The sequence below is a fragment of the Cyrtonyx montezumae genome, unplaced genomic scaffold, assembly GCF_038088225.1.
Source record: "Cyrtonyx montezumae isolate F1298 unplaced genomic scaffold, pur_monq_1.0 scaffold_4, whole genome shotgun sequence".
Lineage (NCBI taxonomy): Eukaryota > Metazoa > Chordata > Aves > Galliformes > Odontophoridae > Cyrtonyx > Cyrtonyx montezumae.
The window spans coordinates 2,952,861-2,973,809 of NW_027072045.1; the positions used below are offsets into that span (position 1 = coordinate 2,952,861).

The following is a 20,949-nucleotide window of genomic DNA, read 5'->3' on the forward strand; positions in this document are numbered from 1 at the left end:
TGAGCACGTGGATCAGTCCCAGGGCTTCAACCTGCTCAGCTCCGAGGACACCACGATTCCAGATGGTTTTGGGTGCTGATATGGTGGTGAAGGCATATTGGGCTATTTGGCATTTCTTGAATCCCTTTTAGCAAATAATTCAGTGCAGAGTGTCTGGAGAAAATAGGCGAGGCTTCCCTCTGAAAATGTTGCTGTGCCTCCCATTGTTACCCCCTTTGTTGTTTTTATTTAAAAGAAGAATCACTCTTTATAGATTTATTGCCCCAGCCTGGCTTAAAAGAGAAGGGGACAGGACAATCAGCAGTGATTTATTTCTTTAATGCATTTTAAATAAGTAGACCCCCAAGAACGAAGCAGTGGTGCATAATTACACTGCGCCGGTCACAAAACTCAGGCTCTGTTTGCCCTCAGCTCTTTATTTAACACCTGGTGAGCCCAAGTGAGCATGCTGCTGGGACCAGGCGAGCACCTCACTCTGAGTTGTGCAAAGTCTGTTCTCTGGTGGCAATTTCTCTCCCTCTGAGCAGGGTCAGCTCATCTCAGTGTTCCTGCCTTGGCACTGTGCTTCTGGAGCACCCAGAGCTCCCATGTCTGCCCGCTGCCCCCACCCTGTGCTCAGCCCCACATTGCTGTCTCCTCAATTAAAGCAAGCAAAATCAATTTAAATATTGCACTTCCCCTGCACAGACCTCCTGCTAATTTCTGTGTTTTTTTACATATGCATTTTCCTGTTTTTGTTTAGTTTGTTCAGCTTTATCACTTCCCCACTGCTGACTAAAGGAGCTGCACAACAGGGGAAGGTGTGACTAACTCGCTGCCTGCACGGGGGAATGAGTGAGACAGGCCCTGCACATGCTGCTGATAAATGCATGGAGTAAACAGGATGGAAAAGTGGAGAAAAACAGCTTTTTTTTTTTTTCCTATGTTCTTTTATTTTTTTTTAAAGCAACAGTAGTCGCTTCTTCCAGCAAACACAGGTTAACACAGCTTCCATCACAATACGGTTTCTTGCACCTGTAGGTGCAGTGATGCCACTTCCCCCCCATGTCCTGGGGCCACATCATCCCTTCATAGAGTGCCCCTGCAGAGCTGCTCTCGTATTTTTTCCTGCGAGCATCCCAGCGTGGCTCTGGGAGGAAGGGGAGATGTATCTGCGTGTAAACACGGCGCCGCGATGTTTATTGAGTGTCTTTGTTTACTTTGAAAGTTAGTCCCATGCTAATGAATTTATAAAACCTACATTATCCATAAAACTGTCACTGGCACAAAATTTAGTAATAACTCAGGTAATGTATTTAAACCACCAGTGAGTTTGCTCTATCCTTGAGTTGATAAATCGTACGGCTTCATTTGCTAGGAATCAGCAATTTTATGTGGCAATTAATTTTAATGGCAATAGGGAGCCAAAGGACTACGTTTATTTTTCTTTCTTTACCCTTGCTTTTCTGCACGTTGATGGGAATATCCTCGTGGTTAACATTCAGACTGTGGAACCAGGAAGCAATGCGTGCGCAGTGCTTGCTCTGCACGGTGCTGGCTGAGCCCCGCTGCGGGTGCCTGGGCACAGGGCATGTCCGAGCAGCAGCCCTGATGGTTTTGTTCCCTGGATGTGTGTGCAGGAACTTGCTGCTAAAAGCCATGAACTCAGGGCAGGCGCTGGGAGCTGAGCACTGCTGAAGCGCTTTGGGGCCGATTTTGCCCTCCTGGTGCCTCATACCCACCGTGGAACGGTCCCGATGGACGCTGGGCTGCAGGCCTGTGGTTGTGTGGGATCCCACCTGGGGAGCTCCTGCTGCCCTGTCTGCATCTCACCATTCCCATCAGTGGCCCCCATGGGTTCCCAGTAGGGTACAGAGCCCAGCGTAGTTCCCCTAACACTGAGGTATGTCTTGTAGCAATAAAAGCCAACAAAGGTGGTGACGTAAAGGGGATTTATTTACGATGTGGTCAAGTAACTTCCATATCTTGGTTTTTGCCCTTAGTGAAAAGCAAGCAGAGCTGTGGGGAGGATGTAGGCATCGGTGACCTTAGAGCTGCCATCAGTGTGCTTTGGACATCATCTGTGTTAAAACTTTGTCAGTTCCCAGAGAGGATGATGGCCCCAAAATGAGGTTGGTTGAAGTTATGAGCAAGGTCGTGAACCTGGCGGAAATTTCATTTTGTCCGATATTTATTCTGCTGTTTGGGGTTGCACGGAGTTACCGGTCTGTAAAATGAGGTCGCAGCCAGAAAAGAAAGTTTGGGAGCTGCTGTTTCAGAGCCTGGGTTGAAATTAATTATTTGTATACCTTGGAGGGTTGCGCTGGTTTTTAAACAAGACAGCTGGGTTAGAAAAACAGTCTGAATTCACGGTGAAATATGTTGTGTGATGGCCAGCTTTTGAACCTTGCACTCCCTCGGTGCTCTACCAACCAGAAACTCCAAATTGGCTGCTTAAAATTGGCCGTGTAGTCACCCAGATATTTCAGAGTGCTATTGCAGCAATGCCAGCAGCTCCAGATGCCGCGGGGCCGGGGAGCAGCTCGGTGTAGCCACGCTTGGAAAAGCTGCTCTGGTTTTGTACGCAGGCAGAAGAAGTGCTGGTGTAGAAAGGAGGACGGGGCTGGCAGTTTGAGGGCATTTAAGTGAAGGAAATAACGGTATCACCAATGTTGGAAAAGACCTCCAAGATCATCCAGTCCAACTGTCCATCTACCACCAATATTTCCCCACTAAACCGTGTCCCTTAAAAGCCCAGGGAGCATGGATTTGGATGTGAAAATTGCAGTGCAAAGCATCAGCTTTGTGGCTTCGACCGAGAATATTCTCTTAATTTCTCTTAAGGTCAGAATATCACTCTTGAAAACTAAAAAGTATCTTCCTCAAACAGAGGGTTGGGACGTGTGGTCTTCGAGCTCCCTTCCAGCGTAAGCCATTCTGCAATTCCATGAAACACAGATTCAAAACACCCAATTTACAGAACATAAAAAGTCTACAGCAACATAGGTGTTTTCATGGACAGAAACGAGTGACCGGACTTACGGACTGCAGTGTAATTGCTGATGAAGCAGCAGTGCCAGGTGCCAGCTCATGCCTCTCCTGGGCATCTCTGGGCAGGGCCTCCTTACCGGCTGCCTCTTCCCCCTGCTGATAAACCCTGGTCTCCCACCAACCTCTTTGCTGTTCTGGTTTGCTGTCTGTGGAGGATCCCTTCTGAAGGGTATGTTTATGCTCATAAAAACAAATCCTTTATGTATGCTGTTGAGTTGGGAAGTGCTGACTCTGGATGTTAGTTTTTTTTAGCTTGTTTTGTTTCCAAACAGCCCCGGATGAAGGTGCTCTGCTTAGGCTTGAATTGCTCGGCGACTCTGCCTCGCTTTTCCTTCTTTGTTCATGGAGTCATGAAGAAGGAAGCCCCCGGAAAATTTTCCCTTTCTATTGGGAGACACTTAAGTTACTGGGGCCCTGTGGCTGCCTCAGCTGAGGTGTGTGTGAGCATCGGGGCATTCACAGAGGACCTGCTCCTGGTTCTAGTGGCCGCCTGCATTCTGCCTCAGACCACAGCTGTGCCTGCCTCTTGTAACACCACGTTCTGCTTTAGATGTACCCAAAGCCCTACAGCATTGCCTTGCCTGTGTCACATGGCTTCAGTGGTTGCCAACACTGGATGCCGTGGTGTTCAGGTGAGAGTGCTCTCCATCGCACCCAGCCTGCAGCATGTGATGGTGTTCATGAGTGCTGCCTCTTTCCTTGGTTCAGTGCTGAAGCTTCCTCGCTGCTCGCTCCATCTCTCAGTAGTTCCCCCTCTCAGCATATGAGCTTCACATCTTTAGGGAACTGAGGCCATCTCTCATCACCCTGATTCCTCTCAGGAAGCAAAGACCAGGGCTGCACAATGTTATATTCAGAAGGTGCAGAGCTGCATGCTGGCCACAGCTCTGCACTCATAACATTATAAGACCCACAGCCCACGAGACCATTCCTCCCTGCTGGTGCTCGAGATGGTGTCTTGGAGTGTTGGCAGACACGGCACCGGCCCTGCTGCTGCTGCCCCAGAGCACTGATGCTGTTTGCATGCTCCCTAGCAACTTTGTGTGTTGGTTCAATTACAAAGGGCTCAAAAAAAACCAACATGCTCCATCTGGTTTTCCAACCCCAGATGCGACCACCCCAAAGAGTGATCTAATTCTTCTGTATTTAGAGTTGAAAACTTCTCACCAGTTGGTGGTGCGGGAAATCAAATGAGAGTCCTTAGGAGCAATAAGATCCACATGCTGCCCTAATTGCACATGGAGCTACACCGCTGCTCTTGCTCGAGCATATTTGCAGTGCTGCTCTCAAAGGCGTATTGTTAGGCATCCTCCGATGATTGCAAGCCCTGGTTGCGTGCTGCTGGTGGTTTCCAGTGGAGGTTTCCTGTGGGAGCCCTGCACACCTCACAGGAAGCGTGTTGGGGTTGGCGGCCACGGGCCGTCCCCTGCTCTCACCTCCACGGGCGGTGATGTGCAGATGGGGAGGGTGGCTGTCCTCAGCCTGCTCCCAAGGTACGTGTGGCTGTGTGCAGCAGCCCGGCCCCGGGAGACACGGGTTGTGTCAGCGAGCCCAGTAGGCACTATTTTAAGCAGCTATGTACCTAACACTTCCTGTTTTTCGGGAGAAACTTCTTGTTTTCTTGCTTTTATGTTTTTATTTTAACGGCTTGTTCCTGAAGAAGGGCGTGGGGTTTCTTTTCCCCAGCCCTCCTGATGTGTGCAGGCTGGAGCTCGTGGGGCTGCCTGGGCGGTGGGCTGCCCCGCACTCAGCGTGGGCATGGGGCTGGCCGGGGTCCTGGGGCAGTGAGGGGTCCCGGGGTCCCGCTGCAGGTAGGCAGCCACGCCAAAGCACGCTGTGAGGGCTCTGAACTTTGGTTCGTGCTAAGTTAAGCCATGTGTGGTTCTCTTTCGAGGAGTGTTGGCCTAACCAGTAAGGACAAAGTAAATAGCATTCATTTCCTGCCGACCTTTTAACACTGACAGATGTTTTCTCTTACAAGTACCATAGGCCACTTCAGTCACTGACCTCATCAAGTGAGCTGCTGCCATTTTCTTACTCTGCCGTCTCTAACGCTGCTTTTTTAACCCATTTTGCCGAGTCCTGCCTGCAGAAATGGGTCTTCACCTTGGTCATTTAATATTTTTGACGTTTTTTTTTTCTTCTCTGGACGAACCAACCACTTCCTCCTTATTTCTGTCCTCAGTGGAGGATGGCAGATGTTTCCTCCGATGGGCTCCATCAGGCTGCCTGAGGGAAATGAGTTTCCCTTAGTGCTCTTTTCCCTAGCTGTCCTCTCACAGGTTGGACTTGCAGCCCCAGGCCTGGAGCAGTAAGTCCATCACCCTACTGCACGTTTGCGGTTGTTGAGGAGAATGAACGGGGTCCTGGATCACCTTCAGGCTCAAGAAATGAACAGGTTGCCATGCTGGCTTCCACCAGTAACGATCCCATCTGTGCTTACTGCATGGAACCAACCTGGCACCTGCTGTTGCCTGCTCCTGTGGGGCCCCGTGGATCTTTGTCTTGCCCAAGGAGCCAGGAAGATCTTAGTCCCATTCCCAGGCTGCTCTGCTGGGACATCACCTCAGTGTTGCTTTTTTGCCATGCAATCTTCTCTCCTGCATCTCTAGATCTGCTGCTGCAGATGGTGCTGAGTGGGAATTTGTGCAGGAGCTGATGCTGTTGGGGAAGCAAGTGTGGTAGTAGTGAGCGGTAAAGCTTGCTCATTCCTGCTGCCTTTTAATTTGCTTTTGGCCAAGGGATGTTCAAGTCTGAGCATGACTTGTGTGTCTAAGACTGTCAGAGATGCTGAGTTCATCCAGGAGACAGCTGAGGGAAGTTTCTGTGCTGTTGATCCCGGACAGGGCCTGCCACAGTCCTTCGTGGAGAGTGTGGGAAAAAGCTCTGGAGTGAGGTAATGGAGGAGAGAGATGTGGTGGTAGCAAATGCATGGCATGCATTTGTTTGAGACCTTCACGTGTTGGTGAGGAGCATCTTCCCAGAGCTGGCTTTGTCTTGTCTGGTGGGATGGAACAGGGCAGGGTGTCTCCATGCCTGGGATGAAATAAAGCACAGCTCTGATAACTGAACACCAGTTCATTGGCATTGCTGGTTGTTCCTGAGTTAGTGGGGGGCATCCGAGAGGGGAAAATATGGTGTGATGATCAGCTATTGAGTTATCCCATCTGGAAAGGGGTGTATGTTAATTTCAGGTTTATGGAATTATCCTCATACACTTTTCTTAATACCGTGTTGAATTTGGGTTGATGGAGATCCCCAGGTTGCCTCTGGGGTTTTTCTGTCCTTCCCTTGGAGCATTTTGTTTGTTTTGCGTTCTGTCTTCATTTTAGTGGTCTCTATAGATATTTAGCTCAGAAGTTCTACTTTGTGAGTTGTGATTTCTATCCCGAGTGGTGAGTTTTTGCAGGAGAAATAAGGAGGAAAGAAAAACTGTGCCTCAGATTCCACTTTTCCTATTTAATTAAAAAGAGAAGTATGCAAAATCTTAGAAATTCCTGAGTATTACGCAAACATTACCATCATCATAGTTTCAGGTTTCAAGAAAAATGACTCACAGGCATTTTTAATACAGGATTGCTCAAAGCAGAGTCGCGTATGATTCACGTTAGCAAATTAAGACATCAGAGGCAAACAAAAAGCCTTTAACGTGGCATTTGCCCTTCCTGATGGGTATATTATAGGAGGGATGACTGAGCTTCCCCTCCTGCTGATGGTGTCCAGCGGTGCAGGGAGCAGCACACAGGACAGGGAGCACTGTCAGCCCCAGCTCGGTCTGTCTGGCAGGTGGATGAAAGGATGACGTCTCTGAATGGTGGGAATCCTGCCTACCTCGTGTATTGGTTCTTATCGGTCAGTATCACTAGGCTATGCTTAATTGTTGTAGGCAATCGTGAAGATTGGAGAATTTGAATTGAATCGTGAACTTTGAAGTAGAGGAAAGTGAAGTCTGCAGTTGGGTGCCTTTTGCAAAGCCACCAGCCTTTTGTTGACCAGCATTCAGACTTGAGCTTGCTTCCAGCACTGGGCTGGTCTGAATTTTGAGGTCAGTGTCGCAAGAGAGACGTCCCATCTACAGCAGGGTGCTGCCTGGATGGACTCTAATATAAAGAGGGGCCAGCTCCTTTGGCTCTGCCTGAAAGCGAGGAGCGTTCACAAAGCATGCTTGTAATACAACCCCTGTGAGAAGAACTGTTTAACAAACAGCCAGATAATCTAGTTTGCCTTTTCTGCAGTGTTTTAGTTTGCCCTGCGCTGGCAGTCAGCCTTTCCCAGGTTTAACCTTGCACAGAAGATTTTATCTCCTGAGCCGGCGGAGACGGCTGCTGATTGTGGAAAGCATCGCCAACTTAGCAAGTGGATTACTGAGCAAAATCGATTTTATTTGGCACATTTCTAGGCTGAAAGGCAACACAATAGTGTCTGCTTTGCTTCCACACCAGTGAGGAGGGAGCGCCCCAACCCGTGCTGGAGCTGCTGTGTGTGCCTGAGAGGCACCCACACGTTTTGGACCACGTTCATCGCCGACGTAATTGCGATGGCACCGTTCTGGCTGACTGAGCAGGACCTGCTCAAACACCTTAGGTATACGTGCTGGTGTCTGCTTTGTGGCTGTTTTTACTCAGTGTGTTAAAGATCCTGCATGAGCGATGGGAGCGGAGACCTTCCCTGAGCTCCTCGCTGCTCCTTGGATTGATGTATGGTGCTTTCCCTCCTTTTTGTCAAAGTATCCTCTGCTCCAGAGATAACGCAATTGCTATGCAGTGCCGTGCAAATACTCTTCTGTATTTGTATCTCTTTTCTATTTAATTATACTGTATAAATGTCCTCGGTAAATTTGATAAGTTGGGTGAAGGATATTGATTTTTGAGTCTCTCTCGTGCAGGGCTCCGTGCAGCAGCAGCTGTTCCCCAGGCCTATTTCCTGAGTGAAGGTTTAGCATTTAAGTATTTTCAGGATAACAAAGGAATTTTTCTTCCCTCCTGGCTGATAGTGGGAAGTGAAAGCACTTGTGTTGGGTGGTGTTTTTTTTTAAGCCCTAGACTCATGTCTTCTGTAAATGCAGGTGGGAAGGGAGATGGAGGTGCAGAACAGACCTGGTGCCTCTGTTGCTGCAGATGAAGCCTGCTGCTAGCTCTGGGGAGAAATGAGAGAGGGATGCTCCGGGGCTGGGCAAGGCCTGGGGGCAGCAGTGGGGTCCCCACTCCCCCTGCATCACCCCTGGTGCAGTGCAGGGGCGTGGGGAGGCAGAGCAGGCGAGCACAAGGCGGGAGGAAAAGGAAGAGGGCATTTAGAGGGTTAAAGCAGGAGGACCAACAGCCTATTTTTAACGGCAGTTTTGAATGTGAAGTGTCACCGATGTTAAAAAAAGCTCCTGGTGAATAGTGGGGAAGATGCGTGCAGTAGTGGAAAGCCAGCTGCAGCTCTTTGAGCCTGCCGCTGCTGTTCGGGGGAGGCTGCGAACACTTGGGTAGTGTTAGTGTTTGAATTTTTCTTTTCTCAGCCTGGGGTCTCCCTGCGCAAGGGAATTCCTTTAAACCATGCTTAGCTTTCAGCCTCTTAAGATATTTTTGTTCTTCAAGAGGAAAGGAAGGGAGAAACGTAGATATTTGTGCACTTTCCTATCGTGCTCACTCACTTTTCGTTCTCTTGGAACATAAAATGTTTTCCTTTCCCTTTTTTTTTTTCCCCTGAAAATTAGACCCTGTTTTTTGTTGTTGTTGTTGTTGGTTTTTTTGTGGCTAATTTCCATGTATTCCTCATACAGGATTTCAGCCTTGATCTGCAATGCAAGCCTGTGGCTGTTCTTCCTAAAAGTTCAGTCCCACCGGGGCGTTCGTTATAAATCCTTATTTTCAGTAGCAGCTTGTCTTGTGCAGACATCCCCTCTCTGAGCCAGCTGGGTCGGATGCAGCATCACCCCATGTCCCACCCCAGGACAGGGACGTGGGGCTGCCACGTGTTCTCTGCTCGCTGCACGGACGCGGTCAGCAGAGCAGTGTGTCCCCAAGCAGTGGCTGTGTCTGCCCATTGTGTCACCGATCTGCCCATTAAAGGGACCCCGAGTAGGTGTTGCAACAATAAACCATAGCAGCTCTATAGGAGCTGTCACAGTTCATTGCATCAATAATCTGTGCATTAAGGAGTCCCGAGCAGGCCCTGGCACACAATGGGCCGTCACGGCTCCAGATGAGGCTGTGCAGATTTAGGTCAATAACCCAAGTGTTGTTAAGTCCCAAAATAGCTGTGATACAGCAAACTGGCTCCTAAGAAAGATGTGTAGATTATGCAAACCTGTGCTGGTGGCAGAGGATGCTCTGACTTACTGCTAAAGGTTAGCGGCGGGAGAATTATTTCATTTTATTTATGGCTGTTATCTAAACCTCTCTCCGCTCACTTCGCTCCCTCCTTCTCTCTCCTTTCACCCCTCTGGAAATTAAACCTCCGGGAGCAACAGAGGTGAGGGGCGAGGGAGAGAGGGGAGGATGGCTGGGGAGTCTGAGCCCTTCCTTCTCCCAAAGCCATCTGCATCCCCCTCCCCGATGCTGGGCTGTGCTCCGTACCACTGGCAGCTCCCATTGCTGCCCACCACTTCCCCAGCCGAGCCCCTTTTGTGCACAGCAATGGGGAGAGCAGTGCCTCCAGCACAGGAAGCAGGGCCGGCTCGCACTGTGGGAGCATGCCTGAATGGAGACGTGGCCTTGAACTCTTGAACTCTTTTTTTTTCTTTTCTTTTTTTTTCCTGTAGAGTACAACAACTGTGTACCTGGAAACACACACGGGACTTACCCATATGGAAAGGGGTTGTGTAGTGGGAACGGATCTCGCAGCACAAGAAACGAGGTTTTCCATGTTTGCTTTTAAGATTCCTCTAGCAGTCAGGCAGCAAAAGATGAATTAGCCGAGCTGCTGAAGGTATTACACGTGTTTCCCCCTTCAGAGACTTGTTAGAGCACATTTTCTTCACTGATAGTAGTAAGTGTTACAAACAAAACACAGTTTTCCCCTTTGAATATTTCTTTACGCAGAGCATCATCTACATTAAAAAAAAAAAAGAGTATGTTAAGCAACACGAATAGCTTCGGGCTATTTTGTTTCATGTTGCTAAATAAGTCAATGCAGATGAGGGTTTTTTTATGTAAGAGTGACTTGTAAATATAAGCATTCAGATAAGCAAATTACAATTCTGAAAATCTCCAGGAGACAGCAGAGTGTTGCTGCTCCTCCTGCTGCTCCCAGGCCAGGCAGAGCTCCGAGGGCAGGCTGTGTTGGAAAAGAGCTTGGGCTGCACTGAGAAACACAGGGTGTTGGTCCCATGTGGGGCAGCTGGGCACTGCTGGTGCCTGCAGGCCTGTGGGGTGCCTGCGAGGCATCGCCTGCTGAGCCAGGTCCTGTGCGAGCAGCTGGGGCATGGCATCACCATGAGATTGGCCCAGGGAAGGCCTGTGTCACTGCTCGGCTTCACGTAGGCTGTGGATGAACTGATCTGTGGGAGAGCTGGAACGCTGTGAGTAAAGGGCAGTATTGTGGACTTGGAGACACTTTGGTTGTGTGTCGTTACGTCTGGAAGACGGCCGTGCTGCCAGGGGTGCGGGTGCTGTTGTGTTGGTGTCTGCCATCAACCCAGTGCTGTAGCAGCCTTCTTTTCCATGATTGTATGCTGCCAGTATTTAATCAAGTTCTCCACTCCGGGGCACAGTGCTCTGGAACCCCAAAATGCACAGCCACCACCCTCCCAGCCCTGCCTGCTTCTGCCCAGGGAGCACGGAGCACTCTGGGCTATGAGGACCGGCAGCACAGCGTGGTGATGGGGAATCAGGCAGCTCCACGGGGGGTGTGTGTGTGTGCAGGAGAGGCTGGAAGGATGTGGCTCTTGGCCACATGAAGATTTTGGTATGCAGCTCATGCTCAGGAAGTTTGGCCACCCTGATTACAAACATACGTGTGTTTGGAGATGGATGCCGAGATATCTGTCTCTTTCCTAATTCGATTTGTATTTGGATGGAGGGAAGAAAAACACCAGAGTGGGGAAGTGGGTGGCTTCATGTGGTTTCCTAGCCAGCAGAAGCTGAAAACGGCTTAAAGCTCTCATTTAGGAGCACGGTGGGATCCAGAAGGAGGCATCGGAAGGTAAGTGGCCTCTCCCTGCCCCTTGGCAGCGGGGAAGTTGCGTTTGCCTTTGTTCAGCAGTGCAGAGGGAAGAGCTCTCCGCTCCTGCTCCAGAGGTGGATCACGGTGCTGAGACACAGCCTGCAATTTTTACCCGTTAATCATTTAAAAAGCATCAGAAAACATAAACTGCTGCTCCTGAGAGCAAGAAGGGTGAGATCGGCTGTGCAGGAATTAGGGAGGGGAGCGAAGCAAACTGAACAAAACCAAACCTTGGAGGCAGCAATAGCTGCGCACCAAAGTGTTTATATAGCCAGGACTTCTTATCGTAGCTATTTCTTATTTTGCTCTTGTCCTTGCTCTTGCTTGCTCATCTACATACAGCATATGGGGAGGTTGAAAAGTGGCAATTACCAAACGAGAACAGACAGAAACGGTTCTCCAGCAGCTCCAGATGGGGGTTAGCAGTGCTGTTCCTAAGCCGTGTGCTTCACTCCGCAGTATGAGATGCCCTCTAACGGCCAAATAAGCACATAACTTATCCGGTATTGGGCAAGCAGGCGTTTGTCTGCGGGCTTCCAGTCTGGCTGTGCTGGTTTTGGTGCGGTACTGCTTGAGTAGAGGAGAGCTTTTGGTTGTCGAGATGTAGAACAGATGAAGGCTTGCCTCTGTCCAGCTTTAGATGTGCAAAGTACGAGCAGTCCGAGAAGGCTGGCAGGATGCAGAGCGAGGTTTTGCTTTTCAGTGTGGCAGGGACCTTTGGAGACAGTTGGAGACGGACACAATTATTTCTATGCCTTTTTCTAACTTAAAAAGTTGAAGGTGGTTTCCCAGGCCATTATTACGTGCTGTAATATCGGAGTGTGCATGCGTTATGCTTAGAAAAACAAGACAGGAGTGGCTGAAGGAGGCCCGTTGTTAATTAGCAGATTGTTGGGGTTCAGCTCCTGGCTGTTGCTTTGCCCAGTGCCAGTGTGGCCGTTGTGGCACTTGGGTGCTGTCCTTTCTTCATGGCATCCTCCTGGCTGCAGGAACCCAATCTGGGTTTGTAACCTGCACTGCAATTCTTAAAGAAATTTGGGGGAAAAAGGAATGAAAACCAGCCCAGATCCAACTGAAAACTGAACTTATGGTTTATGCATCATTAAGGTGGACAGAGAGTGCTACAAACCTCTATGTTTGTTTGTTTTACATTTACATACATATCTGTAATTCTCCTTCTACCTTCAACAGGCAGCTTTGATGGCACAGCACAGGGCTCCTCCCCGTGACTTAAGGGCACAGAGGAATGCGGGGTCAGGCCCCCTGTGTCATCTTTGAGGCCTTATTATTTTAGCCCAGTCTGTATCTTGTTGCATAGTGTTTTAAGATGTGGTCTCCATCTTTACGCGGCGTGTTTAATTTAGCAGCAGATGTGCAGGCTCATATGCTGTTATGGTACATTTTGTTCACTCATATAATAGTGAGTTTCTTAAAATTGTTACCAGCTCCTCAGCACTCCTACGGCGTGATATTCTGCTCTCTGTATGGTGAAGAGCAGAAGAGCTCTTTATTTCTCCATCTGCAGGTGCTGACGTGGGAGTGCGGGCTCGTTGCGGAGCACACCTGACCTGCTGCATTGCTTTTTTGGGGGGAAGAGGCAGCAAGCAGTCAGAGGAGGACAAGACTTGGCTCCTTAGGTTTCTGGGCTCTAAACAAGCCAGACACCTAGGCAGAAATTGCTTCTCACCACCCACGGAGCCATGCAGGCATTCCCACGGAGAGGCCTTAATGCAAACCATCGCTGAACGCTTTGCGGCAGCAGAATCATACTAATAACTAATAAAGGCACTCAAGCTAATTAGCAATGTTTTTGCAGCAAGAGGCCTGCCCTGGCTGTTCTGAGGGTGCTGAGGGCTCATGGGGGGGGGTACTGCCTTGTACCGTGGGTTGCTTCACAGCTGAGATTGTTTTCCCACAAACTGGGAAGAATCCTTTTTCGTGGTGTCCTGGTTCCCACATGTTGGCTGAGGGCATCGAATGGGGCGGGAGAAGCCCAGCCACGCAGGAACTGTGTGATTCCTCTTCCCACGTGCATAGGGTGACATCCCTCAGGCATTAAGTAGTAATAATTATTATAACCTGGTTTTTTTTATCCTTCCTAATGAAAATCTATGTTCTCGTCACCCGTATAAATGTTTAATCTGCTTTTTGTTCCCACTGAGCTGTTGTGCTTAACGGAATCTTGACGCTGTGAGCTCCAAGCATTGTTTTGCCATCGCTTTTCCAAAGGAGGCATCTGAAAGGAGGATCTGGGCAGGGATCGAGTGGTTGCTGTCTGTCTTTCCTGGTGCCCCGCTCCTCCCTGCAGCACCCCCCTCAAGGATGTGCTGCTGGAGGAAGGATGACTCAAAGTGTCCCTGCTGCACTGTGCCGCCTGCTTTGTCTGCTCCCCACCCCTGCCATTATCTCTGTGTGTCTCCTTTCTTTTCTTCGCATTTTGAGCCAGGCTGCCCTGCTGACATCTGAAGCCTCGGGCATGACCTCACTGCAGTCACAGCCACAGATGGAAGCCTAGGCACTTCACAGCCCCGAGTGCTGCTCCTGTGCTCAAACCATAGCACGAATGACATCCAGCTTTGGGAAATTGGATCTTAATATAAAGGTGACAGGGAGAGCTCACTGTGGCTCATTTCAGTGTTACAGAACGTTTGGTAATCACAGAACCCATCACATAGGTTGGAAGGGACCTTCAAGCCCCTCCAGTTCCAGTGCATCACCTCACACTGTGCCCTGTTGAACCTCATTAGATTCACGTGGGCCCTCTTTTCGAGCCTGTCAGTGCCCTTTGGATGCCATCCCTTCCTTCTGCTGTGTCAGCTGCACCACTCAGCTTGGTGTCACCAGCAAACTTGTGGAGAGTGCACTTGATCCCACTCTCTGTGTCGGTGTTGAAGGAGCACCAAGGCGGATCCCTTGGAGGAGGTGCTTCCAGCTCCAGGAATTTCTCCTTTCCCAAGAGCACAGGAAAGGGTCTGTGGTATCATCAGATTGTTTGGGATGGGATTTCTGTTTCTGTTTACCCAGGGTAGACACGTGGAAGGATGTTTTGCTGTTAGCACATGGGAGATTTTGTAGGTTACGGGGCCATGAGTTTTTTCCGGGGGGGGGGGGAATCTCCATTTTGTTGATGCTATAATTTGCAGAGGATAAAAAGCATGGATGGAAATGGTGAGCAGCAGGTTTCTGGCTCCAGCAAGGGCCTGGGAGCGTGTGCATGCAGTTACAAATACACTCGTATTTGAAGTTAAAGAGGAGTCCCACACCAGAGCAGATGCTGCCCGTGTCTGTGCTGTGTACCCCTGACGTTAAAGCGGGGCTCAGAGAGAGGGCCTTGGGAGAGGAAAGTTGCCTCTCTTAATCCTTCTGTCCAACAGAGCGTTTTATTTTGGAAAATCACCTTTTCTTTCTTTTCATTTCCCATTGAAAGCAGAAAAAATAAGCCCTGGTACAGCTCTTCTCTCATTTTCTGGCTCATGGACTGTGGTATTGGACAGGTGGTATTAAGAAGCTATCTCAGTGTGTTACTTCGGGATGACTTTTTTTCTCCTGAAACATTGCATTTAAGTGCAGTCCTTCTTTAAATAACTAACTAACTGCTGGCTATCATCATGTCCAAGGGTTTTCGGGAAAATTTCCATTTTGAAAGACACCGTTGGAGGCTAACACGGACATGCAATTATTGTATGTAAATCACTTCACTTGTTTCCTAATCTCGCTGAAGATGAAGTACAGTTTTTTTGTGCCTGCCTCCCTCTCTCGCATTCCCTCGTACAATGAGGTTTTCTTGTCTTTTAATTGCTGGCCGTGATTTCTGCCCTGCCTTGCCTGATTGTGTTTATTTGATTTTGGAGGACGTTGAGCCCAGCAGCGGGTCCCGAGTTGGGTTGGATGGAGGAATCGCCCGGGGGAGATGGAAGTTGGGAGCACAGCTGGTTCCATCCTTCCTGCTGCAAAATGCAAGAGCTCTTCTTCCTCAGCTCCATACAGAGGCTGGGGAGCACCACGCTCTGTTTCACCCAGCCCTGCCAAGGCCTGCTCACAAGCTCCTGCTGCAGGTTTAATGAGGCTTCGGAGCTATGCTTTTCATGCTGGTCTGTGTCATCGTAGGCACCCATCGCATGACGATGGAGTGGTTGGAGTCATTAGGAAGGAGCCCATTCATGGCCACTGTCACACAGTCACAGAACTGCAGGGGTTGGAAGGGACCTCCAGAGATCATCGAGTCCAAACCCATCCATGCCAAAGCAGCCTGGGTTGCACAGGGTGTGTTAAGCTGTGTGGGATTCTGCTGATAGGAGCAGCAGGAAGTTTTCCCTCAGGGAGAAATGGAGATGGCAGGAAGAAAACTTCAGTGGAAGCGTTTGTCCATCAGGAGATGCACTCTGTCAAAACTAAAGATGCTTTGCGTATCCATTTTGTTTGGGGGGGGGAAAAAAGAGTGGCAGATACAGCATAGTGAACCTTCTGAGCGTTTTCAGAACGGAACGGTAACTTCTTTCTTCCAAAGGGACTGTTTTATAACCCACTGGTAGGGGTGGGATTTCCATCCCACCAAAGTTGTACTGGGGTTTAATAGACTAGAGGAGCCACGTGTCTCCATCTGTTCATGGACATGCTGCCCTTGCGTTAGCTGCGCTGGCAGTGTAATTCCTGTTGGACAAAATGCTTTGACTGTTGCAAGCTTCTGCCTCTGGAATGGAAGTTTTCTGCTTCTTTTAAAGGGTGGCATTAATAATTAATGGAAGTGGGAATCATGCTCTTTAGCATCCCTATGTTTAAAAAAAAAATCAATTAATTATTGCTATAAATCTCAGAGATTACGCTGCAGTTGTGCTGCTGGGAAATTGGCCATTAACTACCAGGAAATCGCCCATCTTCCCTGAGTCAGAATTCAGTTGTACCAACACAACCGTTTTCCTTTTATAAATTAACTATCAACGTGATGCATAATTGATAACCATTTATAATAATAACAGTAATCTCCATGAAATTGTCGTCTCGCTCTGCAGCGGCTTTGTTAGAGCCCTCACCCCGGCGTGCACAGCCCAGCCCGTGGGTTTGTTAACCCAGAGGGATAAAGCCACCGAGGGGACTGCGTGGCTGTGCTGTCAGGATGAGTGAAGTGCTCCTGGTTGTGCTGCGTGGAGTGGGGAGCTGAGGTTTCCAATGAGGACATCACTTGTCTTAGCTGCAGGCAGAGCGGCCGAGGCTTGCAGCTGGGTGCAGATGGCCACTTGGGAGAGGATTTCTCGCTCCTCGTGCCCGTCTTCCCCTTCTGTCTGGGTAAGGCCTTTGTTTCCACTAGTTCTGCTCTTTTGGCAACGTGAAATGGACTTAAAAGGGTGGTGCTGGGGGCAGGATGAATCCCTGGAGGGCTTGGAGCTCGTATCTGTGCGCATGTCTTCTTAAAGCATCCAAGAGGATCGCTTAATATTGAGTTGCTGGCTGTATAATGCAAGTAGGTTAAAAATCGGTGTGTGTGCCACGTTGGGCTGTTAGAATTCAGCTGTCAGTCTGAACTATCTCCTCGTGTCTTCATTCATTGACACGACTGTAGAAGCTGTGTGAAAGGCTCAGCCCTGAGCCCTGCAATGCCACTGCTGGGGCACACGCTGTGCTGACCTGAGCCCGGCTCAGAACCTTCTGTAGAGATCGGAGCGACCCATCTGAGAGAGGAGGTTCAGGTTCTTCGTCCGTGTCACCACAAAGCAGAAGACCCTGCAGCTGCTGTCCCTTTGCAAATGTCAGGATGTATGGATTGCATTATTTCATGGCGTTTTAAATGCGTGTACAGTAGGAAGCATGGAGGGTCGGGGCCACGGTGGCAGCTGGAACATGCATCAAGGTCTGGTTGTAAAGTCAGGGGCCATTGATGCCTTTTGCTGGGCCAGGCTTAAAGAAGATGTGAAAAGTGGCTGTGTGTATGTCTGTGTGTGTGAAAGTACCAGCAAAGCAAAAGCTGCTTTCCCTTTTTTACGTACTCTCTAATAATCTTTCAGTATCTGTGAGCCTACAAAATAGCTTAATGGATTTTGTCTGCTAGGAATAGATGTTTAAGACAGAAATAAAACTCGGAAGGCCAGGCAGCGCTTTGGCGGTTCTCGTTGTACGATGCTGGGTTTTCTGATCCCAGGGAAGATAAAGGGGCTGCACGCTTGGTTGGCAGTGTAGGATCTGGAGGGATGCAGGGCTGGAAGTGCTAAACCCACAGCCTTGGCTGCAGAAAGCCTGCTGAGCTGGGTGGGTCGGAAATCCTATTGACCAGCTCCTCTCCTCTCGACAGGATCGATACTGGCGGTATGCATGCCGACTCCTGTGAGTTTTCCTGAGTTCCTGGGGGACTGCTTTGCTTTTTGAATCAGAAAGTTGGAAACTACCATCAAGAATGGCACTTGTAGATAAACACAAAGTCAAGCGGCAGCGACTGGACAGAATTTGTGAAGGTAAGAGGATATTCCAGCGTTTCTATGAAAGCTGACAGACCGTTAAGGTACAATGACCTCACTTGTCCTTGTTTTTTACAGCACTCAGTAACAGTGAGATCCAGGTCCATGGCTGGATCTCCCATCTTCTGGGTTGACACAAACTGCAGTCGTATTGGTGTTGAAATACTGGCAAGGGACACCTGGTTCCACTCATTCCTCCCCACAGTCGTGTTCACACACTGGGTGTTGTGTCCCACACTGCTGGCACGAGCCCTGCCCTGCTACCTTGGGGAGTTCGAGTAAAGCTCAGAGTCCTCCACTCTCTCACAGCCATCGCTTTCCTTCATTAATAGTCGTTGAAGTATATTGGAGTTGGAGCTTGATGGCCCTCGAGGTCCCTTCCAACCCAAGCCATCCTGTGATATTTCCTATGCTTTGGAGCAGATGGTTAAAATGGCTTTTGTTTTGTTGGTGTGTGATGATAAGACAGATTTGCTGTAAATTGTTCTTTATTAATTGTATGTTACAGTGGCACAGCTGACTCTTTCCTTCTATTTATTCCATTTTCCAGCAGAAGTCTGTAGCTAACCTTTTCCTATTGTAGCTCACATGAAGTTACTTACAATGGGAGTCAAGTGATGGCAAACAGCCTCTGACTTTCAGGTGTACGCTGTGATACTTCTTTAATGAAAACTGGCGCTCGTGGAAGTTTTACTGTCAATAGCAAAAGCAGAATATTGTTTTAGGAAGCACTGTAAGTCAAGTCTCTTAAGGAGCTCCAGTTTGTATCTGCTCTGAAGTTGAACAGGCCTGCAGGGTAACAATTTGCTGTATTTCTTGAATGCCAACAGAGTGAGATAGATTTTACTCCTGGATGAAAGCGCAGAGCTCACGTGGGAGTTGTACTGCGTCCATTTCAGCGAAGTGTGTGGGGTTTGTGGAGCTGCCAGGGAGCATAAAATGCTGAGCAGTGGAACAGGGTGGGTTTGGGATGGATATTAGTGTTAGCTATTGCATGCTGCAGCATGGCCGAGCTGTTGCTCTTCACTTGTCCTGAGTTGTTGAGCTTTAGATCACGGTGAGCCTCGTGCCCTCCTGCACACGCAGAGCCCCATGAATGCACTGAGCACTGCCCAGAAAGCAGCAGCACTGATGGGGAGCTGAATGCTAGAGCTCAGAGAACAGCTGATGGGACCAGAAAATCAGGTCTTCGTTTAATCGTGTCATACAAAAAGATGGAGAAGCAGCCCTGCCTCTCTGTTTAATTAACCCATCCCCTACAGGATTTGTGTGCACGCAGCACTGTGTCCCTGGGCAGGATATGAAACCCTGCAGACTTTGGAGGGGGGAAGCAAAGCAGAAAAAAGTGAGGAGCCAGGAAGGGGTATCCAGAGTGTGCTGCAGTGAGGAGCTGCATATTTCTCCTTTTGAATGTCATAAACACTCAGGTGTAGTACAGTATCTCATCTTCAAAATTGACTTTGAACTCGACTTAAAAGAGTTGTGTCAGCTGAGCCCGGCTGTTCAAAAGCTGCCTTCCTGGTTTGATGTTTACTATCAGATCGAGTTGCTGAGTGTACAAGAAATTCAAAAGGATTGTATGACAAACCTGCTAACAGAGCCTCAGATGTGATTGAAGTTTAGATTATTTTCCTCTGATATATGAGCTTTTTTCTTCTTTCTTGGTCAGAAGATGTTCTTTCTTAATCTGTAAACGTGCAGAAGACATAACTATTTAAAGTATACTTTGTCATTTGCCAGAAGTGCTGTGATTTGATTTTAGGGGTGGGCTTCATGTTGTAAGACACTTGTATTTATGAGCATCAGATCATGACTGTACGCTGTAAGCAGCATTATAAAAGCTACCTTGAAAAATGCAAAGGGCGTGGGATTTCACAAAGTGCTGAGCCTTACGGACATCTCTGGTGGCTATTTCTTATTACAGACATCTGGGATTATAGTGTAGGAAAGCCCTGAGGGGCAGATGTTCCAGCTGCTTGAAAACACACCTTGAAACCAACGGGCTTTTCTCTTGGTGTTGTCTTGAAAGGCGCACAGAGCACGTGGTGGAGTGCAATGAGAAATTAGGCAGCTACTGCAGCAGGCTGCTGGGAGGAGCATGCTGCTCACTGAGAATTCCCAGCACTCCATCAAGCCAAGGGCAGCATAGTCCAGAAAAGTCACTTGAAAGTTTCCTATTGGGTCGATGGTTGGATTTGATGGTCTTAGAGGTCTTTTCCAACCTCAGTAATTCTGGGAGTCTTTGCTCAGTGGAAGCACTCGTGCAGCTTTTCTCTTTAAACAAACGCATGGAATGCAAAACTGTGTTGAACTGATGGGAAGTACACAGGGGATTTCTGTGCTTGTTACGAGGTCAATGTGCTGTACCATCCCTTTTACGGTACGCACAGGAAAGGATGTCAATCAGAGCACCTCTGATGAGCCGTCCTCGGGCTCCCTGCTGTAAGCTCTGTCTGAAGAGTGCTACTTAGTGCCCCAGGTCTGCGTCGTGCTGCACAAACTGCCACTGAGCAGCAGTTCCTAACAGGGGGCTGCTGGAAACGTAACAGGCACATGTTGAGGGAAGCAGCTTACAGACTGCTGCAGTGCTGAAGGAGCCATTTAAGAAGCTGCAGCGTTTCTGTGTGTCTGTTAAACGTGCATCTGGCATGGAGAAAGTAATTCAAGCTGTCCAAAGGGTGGTGGTATCTTTGAAAATGCCTTTATGTGCGGGTTTATGAGTCCTCCAGGAGGAAAAGGAGTTTGGTCTCATTGTATTACACAGTGCCTCCGTGCTTTTTTTATATATAGTTGTGAGGTCTTTATGTGACAGAGCTCCTTTTTGTGCTAAGCAAGCTATTTCCAGGGGGTGAGCTGTGCGCCAGGTAACAGGCTTGGCTCTGTAGAAAGCTACAAGTGAGATAATGGTGCATACTTAAGGGGATAAATAAATACTAGGGCAACAGCCCACAGTAATGCCATTTGGAGCAGCCTGCTAAGAATTAGTCTGTGGTGCCCATCGGAACGAAACGAAGCCTTAGCTCACCCCCTTCTTTCTTTTCTGGTTGTCCCAGAGAGTTTGGGTGCCGATGGTGTAATTGGATCCATGTGGGAGGAAAGATGGATCCAGTGAAGGGCTGGGGCTTTGGAAAATAATGTGCAGAGTGGTTTGCAGAGTTCCTGTTTGTGGCATTGTGGCTAATTACGTAGCAAGTCCAAATATGCCTTAGAGGTGGAGCTGCTGGTGCTGTGTCTACTTAGAGCTGTCCTGCACCCCTTAGTTCAGTTCTCTTCCCATTCACTTGTAATTTTGCCACTTTTTACATTTGTTTGAGCTGAAATT

The 20,949-nt window shown here is 48.8% G+C and overlaps 1 protein-coding gene across 2 annotated transcripts in view; it reads left to right on the forward strand.

Annotated features, from left to right (window-relative positions):
- Window positions 1-20,949, forward strand: part of CTBP2 (C-terminal binding protein 2) — a 96,577-nt gene that overhangs the window by 37,482 nt on the left and 38,146 nt on the right. For both annotated transcript variants that reach the window (XM_065746970.1, XM_065746971.1), the window contains exon 2: window positions 17,465-17,624. In XM_065746970.1, coding sequence (XP_065603042.1) covers window positions 17,567-17,624 — 58 coding nt within the window. In that variant the 5' untranslated portion in view covers window positions 17,465-17,566. The remainder of the gene's footprint in view (window positions 1-17,464; window positions 17,625-20,949) is intronic.